This window comes from Canis lupus, chromosome 21 (genome assembly GCF_011100685.1).
Source record: "Canis lupus familiaris isolate Mischka breed German Shepherd chromosome 21, alternate assembly UU_Cfam_GSD_1.0, whole genome shotgun sequence".
NCBI classification, from domain to species: domain Eukaryota; kingdom Metazoa; phylum Chordata; class Mammalia; order Carnivora; family Canidae; genus Canis; species Canis lupus.
In genome coordinates this window covers 25565587-25585503 of record NC_049242.1, presented here as the reverse complement: position 1 = coordinate 25585503, position 19917 = coordinate 25565587, and the positions used below count along the sequence as shown (strand labels likewise).

At 53.5% G+C, this 19917-nt stretch overlaps 2 protein-coding genes across 4 annotated transcripts in view; both read right to left on the bottom strand.

The window, feature by feature from the left end:
* Window positions 1-451, bottom strand: part of ARAP1 (ArfGAP with RhoGAP domain, ankyrin repeat and PH domain 1) — a 65309-nt gene extending 64858 nt beyond the window's left edge. For both annotated transcript variants that reach the window (XM_038568744.1, XM_038568746.1), the window contains exon 1: window positions 316-451. The gene's annotated coding sequence lies outside the window, so the exon portion shown is untranslated. The remainder of the gene's footprint in view (window positions 1-315) is intronic.
* A 1973-nt stretch (window positions 452-2424) lies between these two features.
* STARD10 (StAR related lipid transfer domain containing 10) overlaps window positions 2425-19917 on the bottom strand; it is a 27379-nt gene continuing 9886 nt past the window's right edge. For both annotated transcript variants that reach the window (XM_038568743.1, XM_038568742.1), the window contains exons 3-7: window positions 6357-6504; window positions 5662-5765; window positions 4897-5014; window positions 3094-3146; window positions 2425-2844 (exon numbers count right to left, since the gene is read on the bottom strand). In XM_038568743.1, coding sequence (XP_038424671.1) covers window positions 2599-2844; window positions 3094-3146; window positions 4897-5014; window positions 5662-5765; window positions 6357-6504 — 669 coding nt within the window. In that variant the 3' untranslated portion in view covers window positions 2425-2598. The remainder of the gene's footprint in view (window positions 2845-3093; window positions 3147-4896; window positions 5015-5661; window positions 5766-6356; window positions 6505-19917) is intronic.

Here is a 19917-nt window from a genome sequence, read left to right as displayed (position 1 = left end):
AAGCAAGGCGCCCGAAGGCGGGCTGGCTCCGGCTCCTGGGAATCTTCCTGCCAAAGGGCTAAGGCTGGAAGGCCCCTGCCCGGCCGGTTCGCCCCCCTCCCCGCCGACGCTGGCCCGACCGCGCATCCTCAGGTGGTGGCCCTCACCCCGTCACCAGCAGGAGGGCAGATGACGCCCCGGGAAAAACGCCCGCGGAAGTAGGCGCCGGGCGCACAGTCGGCGCGGCCTCGGCGTTCCCTTCTGCGAAATGGGGAAACTCCGGTCACCACCTGGCGAAGGGGCGGCGGGCGGGGAGGTCCCGGCAGCCGCACTTACCTGCTGTGGGCGAAGACTCCACGCTGGGAGCCGGGGACGCGAGGTCCCGGCGCGGCCACTGACTCACGCCGCGGCAGTCAACTCGCGGCCGCAGGCCGGGCGCGCCCACCCCGCCGGGTGCTTCCGCCCGCCCCACGTGACGCCCCGGGGAGGGGGCGGGGCGGGGCGGGGCGGGGCAGGGACCGCCCCCGGCCCGGCCCGGCCCCGCCCGCCCGCCGGCCCCGCCGCCCGCCGACGCGGGGTCTGCGCGCCGCCTCGCCCCTCCCGCGGCGCGCACGAGATTCAGATCTACCTGCACCTCCCCGACCGCTGAGTCTCCAGCTCTTCCTGAGTCTCTGCCACCCTTCTCCGGGTGACCGTACCCCCGGGGGAATGAGCCTCGCCGCTCACTCCCAACCCCCTCCGGCCCAGAGGTCCAGAATCCGCAGGGCGGAAAGGGGCAGTTGGAGGCAGGACGACCTAGGTCCCTAAGCCTCTCCTCCTGGAAGTCGTTCCCCACCTCATTCTCGGAGGACATTCCACCTCCCTCTCCCTCTCACATCCCCCAGGGGCAGGGTGGTGGGGACGAGTCCTACCCAGTCAAAGGGTTCAAGGACCCTTAGGCAGAAGGCTGCATATCAGCCTACGGTCCTGGCACCGAGCGACTTTCACTGGCTGAGATCAGAGAGTCCTGCCCATCCTGCCGGCACATACACAGGTAAGGGCCCTGGGTTTGACAGGAATTTCTGGGTCCCGCCTGTGTCCCTGTCACCTCTGGAGCCGGTCAAGTCAGAGACTTTAAGTTCTCTGTGCTTCTATTTCTCCAAATGCCCAATGGACATATTTGAAAGAACAGCTCTCACGAGGATGGGGCATGGGGTTGATTCTGAGATTAGGAGTCATTAATCTGAGCACCTACTACATGCTAAGCACAGTGCTGGGCAACTTATTCCATTTATCTCAATCCTCATACCTCTCCTCGAAGACAAAAATCATCACCCCAGGTTAGGGCTTAGAATATGAAGCTCCAAGAAGTTCCAGGACTTGTCCAAAGTTACAAAGCCAGTATTGGGTAAGCCTGGGAATGGAACTCAAGTCTTGGTGAGTTACAGACTCTCCTGCCCACCCTCCACTGGACAGTCACCTTGCCTCTCTAGAAAAGTCAACTCCAAGTAGGTTGTATTTTCCTGACAAGGCTGAGGCAAGTCATTTTCCAGGAGGGGAGGACAGGGCTAAACCTTGGAGAAAACTCCCCCGCCCCAAATTCATATGGGGTACAAAAACACTAGAGAGGGAAAATGCATAGAGACCTCCTCCTCCCAACCTGATAGCAGGAGTGTCTCTCAGGCAGCAGAGGGTACTTGAAGGCCACAGAGAACAGGTGCGGTTCAGGAATCCCTCCAAATCTCAAAGCCGAGACTTCAAAGCAGCCAAGTAGAACACAGTACCAGGCGACTGGCCTCTGACCATTTGCAAAGGACTGGGAGCCCCACCTTTTCTTAATGCAGGCCTGAGGTCTTCAAAGTGACCTAGGAAGTCTCAAATCACAGGACCTGGTCCTTCCACTGCACTGGAGTCTGATGACCCTCATCTCAACCCACAACCTTCCTTCCACAGAACACACTGCCCCAATCTCCATTCTGAGGCCCATAGCCCTGTGGCTGAGACCCCGGAAGCTCTCCCCCTTCCTTCTGTGATGGCTGGAGAGCGAGGGACCTTCTATTTCCACAGGTTGTACCAATGGGGCCTTAGGCTGAAGGTCACATGGTGGAATCTCACCCTCTGACCCCTGACCCAGGGCCTCTGGCCAGATCTACTTAGAACATTTAAAGGTAGCCAAAGAGCCTGGAGCAAGTAGCAGAACAAACAGGCAAAAAGGTTTGGCAAATGGACAAGTGAACTAATGACTAGACACAAGAAGACACACCGTGGACAGGAGGAAGGAGTGACAACCTGACATACATCCCCAGCTACACATGGGGAAATGAGTGGTTGCCTAAAGGAGCAAAGGCCAGGTGACCAACAATAATAAAATTAACAAAATGAATTCTCGAACAAGGGGATCAAGGGCGGCGGTGGTCGGTGGTCGTGCACCGGGGAGGTGGGAAGCAGGCACAGCGACGAGCCGGCTGAGGCTGTGGGATCGTTTATTGGGGCTGTGTCCAGCCAGGCCGCAGCGCCAGCCTGGGCCGGAGCCCAGCGTCCCTAAGAGGCGCAGGGGGTGGGGGAGGGGAGAAGGCGCGGGAGGACCCGCCACCCCTGGCCCCACTCCGTCTTGTCTCGGTCCCTGCGGTGGCGCCGCGCTCAGGTGAGCGAGGTGTCGTCGTCGCTGCCCTCGCCGCCTGCGCCACCCAAGCGCTCCTCCCGGCTCTCTGTCACCGCGCTCTCGTCGATGTTCTCCAGCGAGTCCGCGTGCTGCACCGAGAGCTCCGACAGCGCCAGGCTCGGCAACGGGCTCTGCTCCGGGTGTAGCCACGGCTTGAAATGCGGCTGATGCTTCTGCTTCCACTCAGGGTACTTGACGCACGCCTTGTACATCTTCTTCATGGCCTGCGGGGCCGCCGCACAGCCGAGTCAGGGGTGGACGCGGAGCGGGACTGAGTCTTCGCCACGTCCCGGCCTGCGCCCTCCAGAGGCTGGGTCCCCAGCTCCCGGGAGATCCTGACTCAGGCCCATTTCGTGACCCCGCCCCTAAGCCCTGACTCCACCCCCTGACTCCCGGTCTATGTCCCTGACCCACCCCCCGCAGCGGAACCGGCTCCCCCAGCTTCCATACCCCAAAGTCCCAAGGCTACTCACCTTGGGAGCCAGGAACTGAGAAGATTTATTCACCACCCACTTGGGTAAGGAGCCTATGATAGCAAGGAAGGGCAATGAGGAGAGAAGGGAAGCAGCCTCCTGGGACCCAGCCCCCACCAAACATATATACCACCAGCCCGCTCCTTCCCACCTGGGGCTTCTGAAGAGGCCACCCTCTTCTCCATGGGAGGGGGGCTGCGGAGCAAGTCCTATAAGACAGCATCATCCTCATTTTCTCTTTCCATTTCAGCCCAAGGTCTCCAGTCTCAATTCTGTTGTGTTCTCCCAAACCTGGCCCCTACACCCACCTGTCCCTCTGCTGAGCCCCAGAGGACTACATGGAAGAAAACCAGAGTCCTAGGTGACCAGAGGCTCCAAGTGGGTTGAAATCTTGACCCACCAAGCCCCCACCTGCCACCTCATCTCTGCTGACATCCCTTCTCATATCCAACCTGTAAGTGCCCCTAATGTTCAGCCCCTCATCTACCTATCTTTCCAAGCCCCCTGCCCAGGCAGTCTAGCTGCTACATAGGCCTGTTGGCTGAACACCCCACCCTGGCCTGACCTGGAATACACAGCCCAGCTGTCTGCCCTTTCTCATTCCCAAGTGTCTACTCTGCCTCTGACACCCAACACAGTCAGTGAGGTACCGAGGGGCCCTGGGCCTGGGTCACTGGACCCTCGGTGGGGCTTGGGCACACCGGGGCAAAGATGTTCAGGGCTTACCCATCCTCTAGACCTTCACTCATTCACTCACTCATTCCACATCCACTCCATGATACCTATTCTGGGCCAGTCTTGGGGACCCAAAGAACAACTCATTGTCTGGGGCCCAATGGTGTGCCAAGGGCTCTACTAGAGGGGGATGGGCCCACCAAGCAGAGAGCCAGGAGTGACTGTGGGTATCAGAGACAAAGGCAGGGACATCTGAAGCAGCCATGGGGGCATGAGCAAGGGAGGAGAGGTGTTTCAAGGCTGAGGGAAAGCACTGCCTAGACAGAAAGGTGGGACCATGTAAGGTGTGGGGAGCGCCTGGGAAACCTGGGCAGAGGGCTTTGACTTCCCTCTGTAGGCAATAGAAAGTCACAGATTTTGAATCAGAAGAGTCATGAGGAAATAGAGGTTTGGGAAAAATCCCTTGGTAGCTGTATGGACAGACAAGGTGGCTGAGTATGGAGAGAAAAGACAAATTCAGGAGCTATTGAGGAGGTAGAGTTGATAAGAAGGGATGGCCAGATTTGGAGATGAGTAGAAGGTACCCAGGTCAACCCCCAGGTTCTTGGCATGGGTGACTAGGGGGTGGAGGCTCAGGAGATAGTTCAGCATGGGATACAATGAGTCTCAGGTCCTGGAAGACACCTAGAAGGAGGAGTCCAGGGGCCGATGGCCACAGGACTCTGGATCCTGGCAGACAGACAAGTTAGCTGGCCACAGAAGCCTTGGGAATAGCGAGCCCTCCCAAGGGAAAGAGGACTGAGGCCTGGAAAACTCAGGCCTCCAAGATGGGCAGAGGATAGGAGCCAGCAAGGTGGATGGAGTGAGAGCAGCCAGTGAGCAGGAAGCAAGTCAGAGCATGGGCACATGTGCGTCCAGGGAAAGAGCTCCAAGCTTTGTCATGGAGCATCAGCGATCATCATGGCCTTTGCTTTTCAAACCATTATAAAGTCTCAAACCTTGGTTCAAATGATATTTTGGACAAAGATGCCCCAAAATATAAAACAGCTCCTAACAGAGGCCCCTTATGATCCCTAGTAGATGGGGTTGCAACCTCTGTGGTATAGGCTGCCAGGGCCGAGCCCTCACCTTTGGGGTCCACCTGGGCCAGGTAGGTGATGACGCAGCTCTTGGGCCCCGTGCTCTGGATGAGGTAGCCCGTCTGGATGGACACAGCTCGGACCAAGTCTTTCCGAGGCGGGTATTTCTGGGGATGGAAGGCAAAGGGAGGTGAGACTCAGGGTTGGGGCAAAAGAAGTGTCTTTGTGAGCGCGCGCGCGCGCACACACACACACACACACACATACACACACACACGCATATATTTAATTAGTTCACAATCCGTGGCATCCGCTCCAGGCCAGGCCTGATGCCAGGGTGAGGAGAAAGGGAAGACTCAGACCAGGTCTCCCTGTTCTCCCCAGGAAAGCCTCCAGTCTGGAGTCAGGGATCATGAGCACACACATGGGCACTTACACACAACTCATCTTTGCCCTGGCCAGCTGTACCTGCCTGTCCTGCTGCCATGGAGAGCAAGGCAGCCTAGCCTCAGGGAGTGTCAGAGAACCCTGCCTCTCACCCCGTTCACCCCCTTTCCCAGCCAGCCCATCCCACTCGCCCACAGTGATGGCCCACATCACCCTCTTCTCATCTGCCTGAGAGCTGAGCAGGAAGACAAGAGCCATTTTTCTCACTATATAGGAAGGAAATTGAGGGCCAGAGAGCTTCATGCTCAGCTGAAGTCACATGAAAGTCATGATAGCTGCCAGAGGCCTCTTCCAGGCTAGGCCTGCTGGCCCCGCCATACCTGGTACCTTCCCCTGCCCACCCAGCGGGGAAGGCAGGTAGACTCACAGGGTGTTTGACTGAGTAGTTCATAATGATGTAATCAGTGCCCATGGGGAGCCAGGAGCGGAGGGTGATGACATCACGGTTCTTCAGGGGCTTTGGACACCTCCCTGTGAAGTACAAGGGAAAGTTGAGCCAGGCCACTGGCCTGCCTACCTGCAAGGGAGGGCACAGCTGAGGCCAGGGACACAGAGATGCCTAGCTAGCTGCCACCTCTCGCTGATCCAAACAGGCACCCCTCTACCTACCAGACCACAGTCCCAGAGCTGATACTGGGAAAGAGACAGAGCAGAACCCTCTCCCCTCTTGTCTCCGGCCATTCCTGCTCACAACCTCCCGTGGCCCTTACCTGGCTGGCCAGGCTGTTTGTATGTGCGAGTGTGAGTATGTGGGCAAACAATATTACTGTGAGTGTATCTGAAAATGTGAGACCATGTGTGGCCTGCGGCTATGGGGTGCATACACAACTGTGTACACATGTGTGGAGTGTATATACATGCACATGGGAGCGCATGTGTTTATGTGAGTGTACGTGTGTGCCCAAGGGTCTGGGAATGGACAGGAATGTCAGGGAGGGCGGCTCTACATCTTAGCACTCAGGTCTCCAAGCCGCCTGGCTGCGGGGTGCCCACAAAGAGGAAAGCTGGGAGACGGGCTGGGCTAGGGGCCTGGCTGGGATCAGCATGCGGGCGCCTGCTCACAAGAGTAATAGCCCACGTCAGCGTTGACTGTCAAGCGGGCGATGTCGAAAGTCTCAATGACGTTGCTGTCCCACTTCTTTCGATATTCAATGTCGTGTAGCACATCATAGAGTGTCTCAGCAGGCACGTCGCGGCACTCCATCCGGCACTGCAGACAGACACATGGGTTGTCAGGGTCATACAAGGCTTGGAGCCCTGGCCAAGAGACCAAAGAGGGGACCGGCAAGAAGGGGAGGAGAAGGAGAACGGGGAAGAACGGCAACCTCTGAGCCAGCATGGGCTTAGCTCTTGCCATGAGTCCTATCCAGCCCTCCCAGAAGCCACCTGTGCCAGGAGACAGATAGCTCCTGTGTCCAGAGACCATCTCGCCCCAGCTCGGTCCCCAGCAAAGCTCCCCTTTCATCCCAGTCTCCTTCTCGGGGAAGGGTTTTGTTTTGTTTTTTAAGATTTTATGAGGCACCTGGGTGACTCAGTCAGTTAAGCATCTGCCTTTGGGTCAGATCACGATCCTAGGGACCTGAGATCTAGCCCTGCATCAAGCTCCCTGCTCAGTGGGGAATCTGTCTCCCTCCACCTCTCCCCTGGCTTGCACATGAGAGAGAGAACAAGAGAGAAAGAGAGCACAAGCAGGGAGAGGGAGAAGTAAACTCCCCACTGAGCAGGAAGCCCGACTACGCAGGGCTTGATCCCAGGATCATGCCCTGAGCTGAAGGCAGACGTTCAACCACTGAACCACCCAGGCATCCCTATACTCTTTTATTTTTTTCATCCAACAAACATCTTTGGATTTTTTTAAGACTTTATTTATTCATTTGAGAGAAAGAGAGAGTGCATGTGGGAGGGGGGATAAGATGGGGAGGGAGAGGGACAAGAATACTTTGCAGTGAGCATGGAGCCAGACACAGGGTGCAGGGCTCGATCCCAGGACCCTAAGATCATGATCTGAGCTGAAACCAAGAGTTGGATGCTTAACTGACTGAGCCACCCCGGCACCCCAAACATCTTTGAATATCTTAATTTTTAGCCTTGACTTCAAAGAGCTTTCCATCTAGGGGAAAAAAGAGCCAAATATACATATATACATATTTTAACCCTCAAAACAACTCTGTCAGACAAGAAATCCAAGGAGGAACTTAAGGTTGAGAGAGGTTAAGTAACTTGCCTGAGGTCACCCAGCTGGTAAACAGCAGAGCTGAGATATAGCCCAGATCATATGTCTAGGAGCAAGTAAAAACAGAACTATGTTTTGTTAAGTTTGTACTCAGCAAGATAAAACTTGGTTCATGTCCTTGTTCTGTGATTTTTTTTTCACCCAACAGCCCAAAGCCCCAGGATCAAGTTCCCCTCAGCAACTGGACAAGTTTTCTCATGTAGTTTAAAAAGGTCTCCCAGAGCTGAGCATTCAGACAGTGCCAAGAGAACCACACATGTTACTTAAAAAAAAAAAAGAGAGAGAGAGAGAGAGAGAGATCTATGCAACCATATGAGGGAGAGTCACATTGCCTTTTCTCTAATCTTGGCACCACTAATGGTGGTGAAAGGCCACAGGAAGGGCACATCACTACCTATTGGGTATTCCAGGCACCAATGAATGGGTCAAGTCCTGGATATGCTTCACTTTGCAGAAAATACAGAGGACAGAGAACAAGCTAAATTTCACCACAAGAATACAACCCAAGGCAGATGGTGAGGCATTCTACAGGGCAATGGGTCCAGTCTCTTCTATAGGTCAGTATCATACAGAAGGACTGAACCAGACAGACAGGACACAAGAACCAGATAGAAAGTGTGGTCCTGGATTGCATACTGGCATGGACAAAACAGCTATAAAGGGTATACTGGAGATGACTGGAGAAATATGAATATGATCTGAGTATTAGATGTGCTGAAAATTGACTAAACCTAAGAAGTGGATTGCTGCCTGAAGAACAGCAGGCTATGAAATGCAATGCACAGTATTATCTCACTGGGGGGCAGGGAATATATGCACAGAAAAAGCTTGGGAAGAACAATCACTAAAGTGTTAACAGCAGCAATCTCTAGATGAGAATATGATGGTTTTCTTTTTGCAGTATTTCTATCTTTCTAAAATGTCTAGTACTGCTTCTGCAATAATGAAAAGATTTAAGTAGAAAGGTCCCCTAGAGATACCGAGAAGTGCACTCACCACATGCTAGGTACTATCCTTTTTTTTTGGGGGGGGGGGTTCTACCCTCAGCTCCCTTCTTCCTCCAGCCACCAGCAGAGGACTCATCCTTTTTTTCCCTGCCAGGTACTATCCTAAGTGCTTTTTTTCTTTTTTAAGATTTTATTTATTTATTCATGAGAGACAGAGAGAGAGAGGCAGAGACCCAGGCAGAGGAAGAAGCAGGCTCCCCGCGGGGAGCCCAATGTGGGACTGGATCCTGGGACCCAGGATCATGACCTGAGCCAAAGGTAGATACTCAACCACTGAGCCACCCAGGTCCCCTATCCTAAGTACTTTATACACATTACCATATTTTGTTCTCACAGAAAGGCTCTGAGGTGCTAGCCTCATGTTAGAATTAAGAAAATCGAAGTTCGCTTTCCAATCTGGGTCTGGCAGAGTGGCTCCTGCAAAGAAGGATGGTGAGAAGATGAAGGGCGGCTCTGCCATCAACGAGGTAGTGACCAGAGAATACACCATCAACAAGCGCATCCATGGAGTGGGTTTCAAGAAGCCTGCCCCTCAGGCACCCAAAGGGATCCAGAAATTTGCTATGAAGGAGATGGGCACTCAAGATGTGTGCATGGACACCAGGCTCAACAAAGCTGCCTGGGCCAAGGGAATAAGGAATGTTCCCTACTGTGTTGGTGTGCAGTTGTCCAGAAAACACAAGAATGAAGATTTATCAGACAAGCTCTGTATGTTGTTTACCCATGTACCTGTCACCACTTTTTGAAAGTCTAGAGACAGTTAATGTGGATGAGAACTAAAGATTGTCAAATACAGGTATAAAATAGCAAAAGATAGGGATCCCTGGGTGGCGCAGCGGTTTAGCGCCTGCCTTTGGCCCAGGGCACGATCCTGGAGACCCGGGATCGAATCCCACGTCGGGTTCCCGGTGCATGGAGCCTGCTTCTCCCTCTGCCTGTGTCTCCGCCTCTCCCTCTCTCTCTCTCTCTCTCTCTGTGTGTGTGTGACTATCAAAAATAAATTTAAAAATTAAAAAAAAAAAAACAAAAACAAAGGGGAAAACGAGGGATCCCTGGGTGGCGCAGCGGTTTAGCGCCTGCCTTTGGCCTGGGCGCGATCCCGGAGACCCAGGATCGAATCCCACGTCGGGCTCCCTGCATGGAGCCTGTTTCTCCCTCTGCCTATGTCTCTGCCTCTCTCTCTCTCTGTGATGACTATCATGAATAAATAAAAAAATAAAAACAAAACAAAGGGGAAAACGAGTAACTTAATTGTAGGGAAGCACAACAGACACCTTCTGAATCAAGTGATTACAGGGAACATCATTAGTAACAACACAAGTTACAACTGGGTGTTGTCTGACAGGACACAATGAAGAGAATATACACACCACTTATTTGCCATTTTTGCCAAAGACGCATAACCAAAACCTAATCATTAGGAAAATCAGACAAAGTCCCAATAAGGAACTTGTACAAAAGTCCCCCCTGCTGAGTGTCAGGGTTGTGAAAGTCAAGGAAGGACTCAGGAACTCTCTCGACCTGAAAGAGACTAATGACACAGGAGTGAACGAATGAATGAGTGAGTGACCCAAGCGGTGGAAGGGATGCGAGGAAGAGAAAGGTGCTGGAGAAGAAAAGCAGAAGTCAAACCAGCAGCAGCAGCAGAAGCATCCAGACAGCCTCTAGCAAACAGCCGCATGGAGGTCTGGATGCTGCAGCAGACATTCAACACACACTCATTCTTTACCTAAATTATGAGCTGGCATCACTCCTGTGCTGCAGAGTAGGAGCCTGAGACCCAGAAGATGAAGCAACCTGCCAGAACCAGACAGCAAAGACAGCAGCCAAGCAGGGATTCAAAACCGGATTTTCTTGTACTCTTAGCCATCAAGGAGCACTCAAGTGTGGCGTCTGAGGAAAGAGAACTTCTCTAAAGCCAAGTTTGGAAGCTGATTTGGTTTTGCAAGTCCTCAGAGGTGTTATCCTGGGCAGTGAGTGTGTGGAGAGGCAGTGACAACAGAGTTCTGCTTAGATGAGAATCCTACCTGGGACTGCCTCTTCTCTCTGGCCAGGCTCAGTGCCCCCAGGGCCCAGGTGCACTCATGGTTGAGGGCGGGTACACATTGAGAAGTGGCCCACGCCACCCAGACCCTGCCCATTTTCCCCTGGGCTAGGGGCTGCTGTGGTTTCAGGACCAAAGGCCTCTCCCTGAGACAGCAGGCAGTAGATGGGGCATGCATGACCACGAGACAGACCTGGCAGTTAAGTGTAAACTCTGCATAAAATTTCATCTTTTAAATAAAGAGGGAAGGGGGCACCTGGGTAGCTCAGTCAGCTAAGCATCTGTCTTTGGCTCAGGTTGTGATCCTGGGTCCTAGGATCGAGCTCCGCATTGGGCTCCCTGCTTGGCAGAGAGGCTGCTTCTCCCTCTCCCTCTGCCCCCCACCTTCTCATGCTGGCTCGCTCTCTCAAATAAATAAATAAACAAATAAAGAGGGAGGGATGCCTGGTGGCTTAGTCAGTTAAGCATCCAACTCTTGATCTTAGCTCAGGTGAGTTCAAGCCCAACATCAGGCTCCATGATGGGCATGGAGCTTACTTAAAAATAACATAACATAACATATAACATAACATATAACATAACAATAGGGAAACTTTAAAGGTTTCCCAGGCTGATGGCAGGCTCTTGGGGAAGAAGGCCAGCAGTGGTGCCCTCCTGGCAGAGTGGGAAACCTGGCCTAGGGCAGTGGCACTGCAGGTGAAAAAACAGGCAGGCTGGGTGGGTGGTTCAGAGAATAGAGTGGAGAGTGGCCATGGGCGTCCTCATCCCGCCTGGCTCCTAGCTGTGCTCTTTCCACAGCCCCCAGGATGCAGCGCAGCTGTGCCCAAAGGGGTAAATTACATACAGCATTGTTCCTGCCTACAGTGGCAAGCCACCACATGTGCAAGGTGTAATTCTAAGAGGCCTCAGGAGGGGTGGTGGGGGAGGGGTGAGTTACTGGAGACCACCTGGGGGACAGGCCAGGTGCTCTGGGACCCACAGCCATTGGGACCTAGGCAATCAGTCATTTGGGCTGGACACCTGGGAAGCTCCCCCTGGGAACCAGAACTAGAGGGGGGTTATTCCTGGTTGCTCAGTGAAGGAGCCATGCTGAGCTGCAAAACCCTCCCAGTCTTGTTATAGCAGGGAAGCTGACTTGCAGCTGAGAAGACTGAGGCCCAGAGGGAGCAGGTGACACCAGGGAAACCACAGACTGTGTCCCCTGAATTCCCTTCTCCCCAGCCCTAGGAAATAGAAAACTGGCAGTGCTCAAGACCTCTGGGATCTGCACACCCTCAACCGTCAGCACCCTCAGTCCACAGAGCCATGGTGGAGGGACTGGATGAGGGAGGAAGGCCACTGGGGAAGACTCAAGCAGGTTTTGAGTCTGACACTCCCACGTTCCAATTCCAGTTCCTCCCCTTGGGCACCAACTTCCGAGTCTTAGTTTCTTCACATGAAAAATGAGGATAAAATAGAACCTCTCATGGGGACATTGTGATCAAATTAAATAATGTACATAATATGCCTGGCACATAGTAAATATTCAAAAAATAGTAGCTACCATGACTTCAGCAGGCTGCCATGAGCACCTTTCCACAAGATAGCACCAGGTCCCGTTTGCACGTGCCACCTCATATCCTGTGCCCTGGGGTGCTTCTCAACCCTGGCCCTGCCCATCTGTCCATCCACCCATTCACCACTTTCTGGAGTCTGCTGTGTACCAGGCCTGCAACTGGGCAGTAGGGACTCGGAAGTGAACCAGAGGCCCCAATGAGTGGGTGGCATAAGGAACAAGAACACAAAGTCCCAGTAGGAAAGGAGCAGGGATGGGGGAGAGGGGCACAGTAACTGTGGGAGCAGAGGGCAACAAGCCTAAATGGAAAAGGAATGGAAGTGCCATGAGGAGAGAGGGCATTTCAGCAGAGGGACTGCTGGGTGTCAAGCTGTATCTCATGCTGCCCCCCTTTTCTCTCCCACCCCTTGTCCTGTGCTCCTCTGGAGGCCTTTCCAGGGCTCAGCTGTAGAGAAGGAAAAGTCTCTATGGGAAGGAGGGAAGTGGTAGAGAGAGGGGTTGTAGTATCTCCCAGGATCCAGGGGGGATGGCTGACCCAACACGGGGGGAGTCAGGTCACCACCATAGGGCTGTGGTTTAGCCCTCAGGGCCAAAGGCCAGGGCAATAACATGCAAACTGGCAGACAGGGGGACTCAAGGTTGGCCCTCACCCTGAGACTTCACACAGCAGGCATCCAGCATCCTTGCCCATAGCATATGTGGAACCCAAGGATTGTCCCCAAGTCCCAGGGACCCAGGAGGTGATCTCATCCTCCACTACCCTTCAGTTACCACTGGGCAAAGTGAGGCCCAGGGAAGGTAAGGTTCGTGCTGACTCTGTAACATCCCCCAGGCTGTGCTGCTTACCAAGCTGCATTTTAGTAGACAGTGTTGTAAAAGGAATAACTGTTAGGTAAATCATCTTTTCCCAACAGAACCATATTTGAATCAAAGGAAGCGTTCCTGACAGCAGGTGGGGCACTCAGTATCAAATTGATCATAGCCCTGAACAATAGCCACAACTTCAATAACCATGACCATGTAGTAATTGTTCAACATCACTACCTAATTCATCATCACAGAGGAGACAACAGCACCTGGCTCACGAACCTCACAGGAGCAGAAATTTAGGTCAAATTGCCTCTGCCAGTTGTCACGGGCACCAAGCTGTATCCTGTACAAATACTGTCTCTTATCCTCCCAACACCCCAGTGGGTATCATCATCCCCATTTTACAGATGCAGAAGCTGAGGCCCAGAGAGTTGTAAGGATTGGCCAAGGCTAACAGTGCTGAAGCAGAGAACCAGGACCTGGCTGTGCCTGACCCCAAAGTGTCAAGACTTTCTGCTACCTTCATCAAGGGGCAGGACTGGCCCAGCTCAAACAACTCATTGGCAACTGGAGACTGTCTTATGTCTTAGTGAATTGATGGTTATGATGCAGAGCTCCCTGGATTCAGATGGCTTGCTGACCAGGAAGGCAAAGCTCATTCATTCTTCTGAGGAACAGAGTTCCTGACTCTGCCCTCAAACCTCACTGGGCTCAAAGACAGTCATAATTTTCCAAAACTCAGCCCTGGAGCTCTGCACCTAGAAGACACCTCCCTACCCCACCCTACCCCACCCCCTCCAGAGAACCTTCCAGCTACTGCGCTGCCCTGAGCAGCTCAGTATCCTCAGCAGGTCCAGCCTGTCTGGGTCACACAGGCCTCTGCCCTGAGGCGTCCTGCCTTTCTGGCCTTGGCTTGGGCAAAGGACTCCAGCTCTGAGTCCCCGTATCTTTATCTGTCAAACAGGGGTAATCCTCCCCTCGGAATGGAGCTATGAGGATTAAATGAGCCTCGTACATAAAGCCCAGGGAGCAGCTGCCCTTCCTCCAGCCCAAGCCCGGCAGCTTCCCCCTGACTTCTCAGGCCCTGCCAATGGGAGCACCTTCTTGCTAATCCCCAAAGGGCAGGATAGACAGGGCCAGGGAACAAAGTTTAAAAAAAAAACAAACAAAAATGTCCTAGATCCCTCTACAGAGTGGACGGGCAGAGAGTGGGGTGGGCAGCCCTCCTCCACCAGGGCCCAACACAAATGTACCAGCTCCCCACTCCCAGCCCTCCCAGCTAGGCACATCCGACTCCATGTCAGCCCTAGGTGGGCGGAGAGATGCAGACTGAGCTGGGTCATAAGCTTGTGAGAGGTTCAGTTTCAGCAGCCCCTCTACTCTCTCTGCTCTGGGTCCCCTCACAGGGCCCCCCATTCTCTCTCCCAAAGGCCCCAAGAGGCCAGAATCAAGCCAAGCCAATGAAGCCCCTGCATTGTCTCTGGGCTTCTGGGGCTCCCAGAATGGAGATCTCTAAGACCTTCCTCCAGGGCCCCCCAAAATCTCAAGAATAGCTCAAGGGCACTGACCCAAGGGGTCAGAGAAAGTGGGGAGTGGGGTGCAGGAGGATAGAGTTCCCATCAGTCCTGCTTTCCCAGGACTTTCCTTCTCTGGCTCCTGCCCTATTTTGTTTCTGAGCTTTAGCCAGGCTGAAGGCCTCCCTGTCCTTAAATCCTTCAGGTTGGCGGTGGGGGGGTGGGGGGCTACTTCTTGTCTCCTCCACCCCCAGGCCTTCCCTCCATCAACAGTGATTTGCCTGCAGTGCTATGGCCCCCTTGTTCATCTTGGCATCCCCTGTATCAGGTACGGTTTAGTAAAGAACTGTTTCTGAATAGGACGGACAGATGAGCCAACAAAGAAGTTGTGCCTGTGTAGGCCTCCTCTGACTTTTCGAGTGCAGGGGCCATGGCCGGTGATCCTCAGTGCCTCTGTGGGATTCAGAAGGAAGAGTCATTATGAACACCTCCCGGACTCCTGTAAAAATCTCTGTGGCACTTGAGTCTGATTATTCCTTCTGTCATCATCTATGCATAAAATGCAGTGTAGGGGTAGAGGGTGTCAGAGATAGGCTTCAGGGAAGATTCTGGGACTTGCTGAAATTGTACTGAGGTGCCAATTTATATTTAGTAAATTAGCAAAAATATAGAACACACCCACTGCTTGTGAGAATATATGGTAAAACAGTTTACACAGTTAGAGACAGCAAAAATTTGTTCCACTATTCTGAAAAACAATTTGGCAAATATTTTTAAAATCATAAAAATGCCTTTCAACTCAGTTCCTGGAACCCCAGGATCTCAGGAAAAAACACACAAAGAAGTTGTTACAATATTCACGACTATATTATTGCATTTGTAATTAGCAAAATATATTGAGAACCACTCAGAACACCACCCACAGCTGGGCCTGGTTGGGTTAAGCCACATCACCTGGAGGATGACTGCCCAGCTACTGAGAACTGTGGGCTCCCCCAGGGCAAGGCTGACTCTAAACTCTAAGAACCTAGCATAATGACAGGCAGGGAGCAGCTGCAGGAAATGTTTGTGAATTAATAATTCTGTAGCAATATTAGAAACTTTTACAGATGCACCGTTGCAACATTAAATGAACAATAGAGGATACAAATTTGTACCTGTGCCAAGGTTCTAAACTATGTATAAATTATCTACACCCTTGAATGAGTTGGGAGGAACCAAGGAAAAGTTTTACTCAGGAACTGAAGCTCTGGGTGGCTTATTTTTCACTTTGGATTCTTGATACAACACAGCTTGTACAAGACATAGAACCTATACTTTTCTCCCCTGAGTTGAAAGTATTGTACAGAATCCAGAGGTCTTTGTTCCCTGGACCCGGAAGCCTGGGCTGAGCTGAGCTGGGGCCTAAGGCTGCCCATGCTGAAGCCGATTTAGTCTGGAAATGCTCCGCATCACCTGATCATGCTGAGAGTGGAACCAGAGGGGACCCGGGCCCTTCTGCCCTCAGACTGCACAGGCAATGATGGGGGGCCGGCAGGGGAAGAGGGACGCCAGGAGGCAGCTACAGGACAGAGCACCTAAGTGGAGTCCTAAAGAATAAACGAGGAGCAGATGGCACTCAGATGAAAAGGAAGGTTAAGAGCTCCGGACAGAGATCCTGGCATGAGTTTGGGGACTGGAGACAGCCTGGACTGGCTGGAGGAAGGGGAGGGCTCAAGTGGTTCCACCAGGTAACCCGAGTGAACAAGGAGGACGGAGGGAGAAACTGGAGCTGTCCCTTGGGTACCTCAGACTCTTCATTCATTCATCCATTCAGCACATGTTAATGGTGTGTCAGGCTCTGTGCTAAGAGCTTTACAAATTCATTTAATTCCATCCTCTCAATTACCTGGGAGAAGGGAAGATTATATCCATTTGTAAATGGTGTACCAAAAAAGTAAAGGAACCGCAGTCCCGCCCAAGCCAGGCTCTGCTCTGTGAAGGACCCAAGGAATCCCAGGTGAGCAAGCACCTGGCCAGGTGAGGACAGTCCCTGGGGCTGGGGCTGTTGTGGCTGGCTGTGTCTGGAGTGAGGGAAGCTGGAAGTACACAGGCACGTGGGATGGGCCCAGTGCAGAGGCTCCTTCCCCCACCTTCTGGCTCAGTATTCCCACCTGCACAAGGAACAGACAAGCCCTGTGGCCCTCTCTGCTGAAGGGTAGGGTATGTGGCACCAAATACCTCCAAACCACTTCCCCAAGAGTGGGGCCCCCGTGAGACTGGGGAGGGAGGTGGGGGGGAGGTGCTGCTATGCCTTCCCTAGACCCAGCTCCTGAGTCTGCAGCTCTCCATTCAGGGCTGAGTGACTCAGTGCTGCTCTGCCTCCTTGCCCCTTCCCTGCCCCTGGTCTCCAGCAGCTTCCCTGGCCCCCACCACACCCCTCAGCCTCCAGACCAGCAGGTCCCAGTTCTGCAGCAGTCAGGAGCATCCTGCTCTGACATCGCTGAAGCTGAGCTCCTGGTCTGGAGCTCCTGGCCTGGGGAAGGCGGGAGAGCTGAGAGAGGCAGATGTAGATGGGCCTGGAGGAAGTGGGAGGGATAGGGGGTGACTAGGGAGACAAGACAAGGGCCAGGGCCGACACACAGACACCAAGACAAAGACAAATTGGATAAACACCTCCCAGGGCTTCAGAGACTGCCAGGGGCCTAATGCCCCTAAAGCACTCTCCCTAGGAAGCTCCAGACTGGGTCTTCAACAGCCTCCTGGGCATCACTCCCAGGCTCCCCCTCACCATGGTCACTACTGCCATATTTATCTACCCCAGGGCCCACTGCCCTCCACTTTCCTCCAGAGCTTGGACCCCAGGCATGGTTCTTGGACTCGTCCCTCACTCCCATCCCTGGGATTCTGCGTGGCCACAACCTTCCAACAGCTCCTCTTCTCCAACCCAAGGCAGGCCTTCTCATCCTTGCTTGGACCACTGCAGCCACATCTTTGTCTCTGGTCTCCTGGCTCCCAGGGCAGTGCACCCCTGCCGCTAGGGAGCTTTCTACCACCCAGAGCTGATGGTGGCACTGCCCAGCTGGAAAGTCCCTGCTGTTCTTTCTCTGCCTTTGGTCCAGATCCCAACTCCAAAATGTCCTCCTCACTCTGGCTCCGCCTCCACTCCTCATTCTCAGTCCACATTCCTGCCTCTGGGAGCCTAGAGCGTTGAGGGATTCACAGAGAACTGCTCAGCTTGCAGCCTGGCTCCTGCTGGGCTCCAAGGGCCCCACCCACAAGCCGCCCCCACCATGCTGTCAGCCTTGGGGTCTGCGGCCCCAGTTCTGTTGGAGGGCTGTCCTCATCTTCATCGGTCTCCCCACTAGGCCTCAGGAGCAGGGCCCAGGTCTGATCCACCTTCAGGTCTCCAGCACCCACACAGTGGCTGGTAACATGGGTGGGAGGCATGAAGAGAGGTTTGTTGACTGAATAAATCACTGGGACAGAGTGGGGGGGAAATGGAAGAAAAGGGACAAGTAGAGACATAAAAGGCAGAGGCAGTAGCCATCAGACACAAGAATAGAGAACACACCCCAAGAGGAGACTCTGCGACCCAGAGGTAGGCCCAGAGGGCAGGCCAGGAGGCCGGCTGGAGGCAGGGAGGGGAAAACTGGTGGAGCCAGCACTGAGCCCCGGGCTGGAGCCGCCAGGAGACAGCTGAGGAGACATAATTGGATCAGAAACAACCCTGCTGCAGTGAGGGGGCGTGACTCACACACACACAGGAACGCCAGACGCAGAAACACACAGTCCCACACTCAGGCACATGCGCGCATACATACGTACACGTACACACACCCAGGGCGACTTACTGACCCTCAGCAGGTATCTGCCCAGAGCTGTCACCGGGGCACTTGGGAGGAGGCTCACATCACACACACATCATCCTCAATCCAGCTCTACACACAGAAGATGCACACAGAGGCCAGATGAGCCCTATCACATCACCCTGTCCTCATAACACACAACCACCATCTGGCATCTTATTTAATTATCTGTTTGCTTCTGTTTTCTCTAGTCTCCTCCTCAGGATGTAAGCTCAGAACAGCAGGGTCTGATCTGTCTGATTTGCCACTAAATTCCTGGATAGAACACACTACTTGGCATATAGTATGTGCTCAATAAAAATGTGCTGAATGAATAAAAGTTGGAGCCACACAAGGGAACTCCATCCCCTCTGGCTGTCAGGCCTCTGCCTTCTTTAGTCCAGAATCAGGTCCCAAGTAATCTGGAAGGACCAAAGATTGGGGAGCAGGTGTCCAGATTATAGATGGGATCTTGGAGAGCCAGGAGCAAATGCAGGTTGTGGCTTGAAACCCAAAGGATGAGATTAAATGGCTCAGGACCACAGTACTTATCCCTTGCCCTGTGTGTGTGCTGCCAGGGCAGAGTGCCTGTACAGGCATTGTTCACCTGCCCAGGACAAAAGGACTCTAAAGACATCAGAGGTACCAAGTATCTGCCTTCCAGGAGCCCAGGCTGAAAGGCAGGGAGGCCAGTGTGTTAGGCTAAAGCCTCAGAGATTAGCTCCAGCTGCCCTGTGCCACCTACCCCACACTCTCTCATGACAGGTGAGAGGAGCCAGTATTTGGCATAGGATCCAGCACTAAGTCCGGGGCCTGCCACCTTCTTTCACCATCTGTGTTTCTGAAGGTCCAGGGTCCCAGAACATGGAGGGCAGCCCAAGCACATTGGAGGGGAAAAAGTGAAACCCCAAGAGGAGTAGGGGCCCCATCCAGCCTAATACCTGCTCTGAACAGCCTTCCTCCCAGCTGCTGGTGGTCAGAGGTGAAGGTAAAGGGTTGCGGCTGGAATAAGGTTTCTAGCCTGTCTTTTACTGTGGCAACCTGGTTGCCAGGCCTGTGGCCATTGGTCCCTCAGGAACAGGCTGGAGTGGCCCAATCAAGATCCCAGATCACCAAACACTGCCAGGCTTCTGGAGTCATTGTGCCCACAGCCCTGGCTCCAGGTGGCCCAGCCAGGCATGGAGAGCAGGAGAAGAAAGAAAACCCATCTGTCTCCAGGACTCCCTCCTTTCTCTCATCTCCTGAAACTTTAAAGACTCTCGGCTGGAAACTGAGCTGGGGCTCGTTAAAGTTTAAAAGCCAGAGCCTGGGGAGATGGGCGTGGACATACAGAGCCAGCCCGGGGACTGAGGGCTCTTCTGGCCCCTGGGGGACACCCACTTTCATCTCACTCACAAGGTTCCTCATCCCCAAGGCAGGCAGCAAGGGGGCTGCACATCCACACCATCTCACACCCCAGCCTGCACAACACATTGCAGAGGGTTATGCTAAAGCTGCCAAGTCCCATCCATTTATCCCTCCTAAAGCTTTCTGGATGCCTTCTCCACAGCCTCTGTTTTAGCAGGGGCCTCAGCATCTCTGTCCACACAAATACAGCATCCTTCTCCTACTTGCTTTACTGAAAACCCTCCCC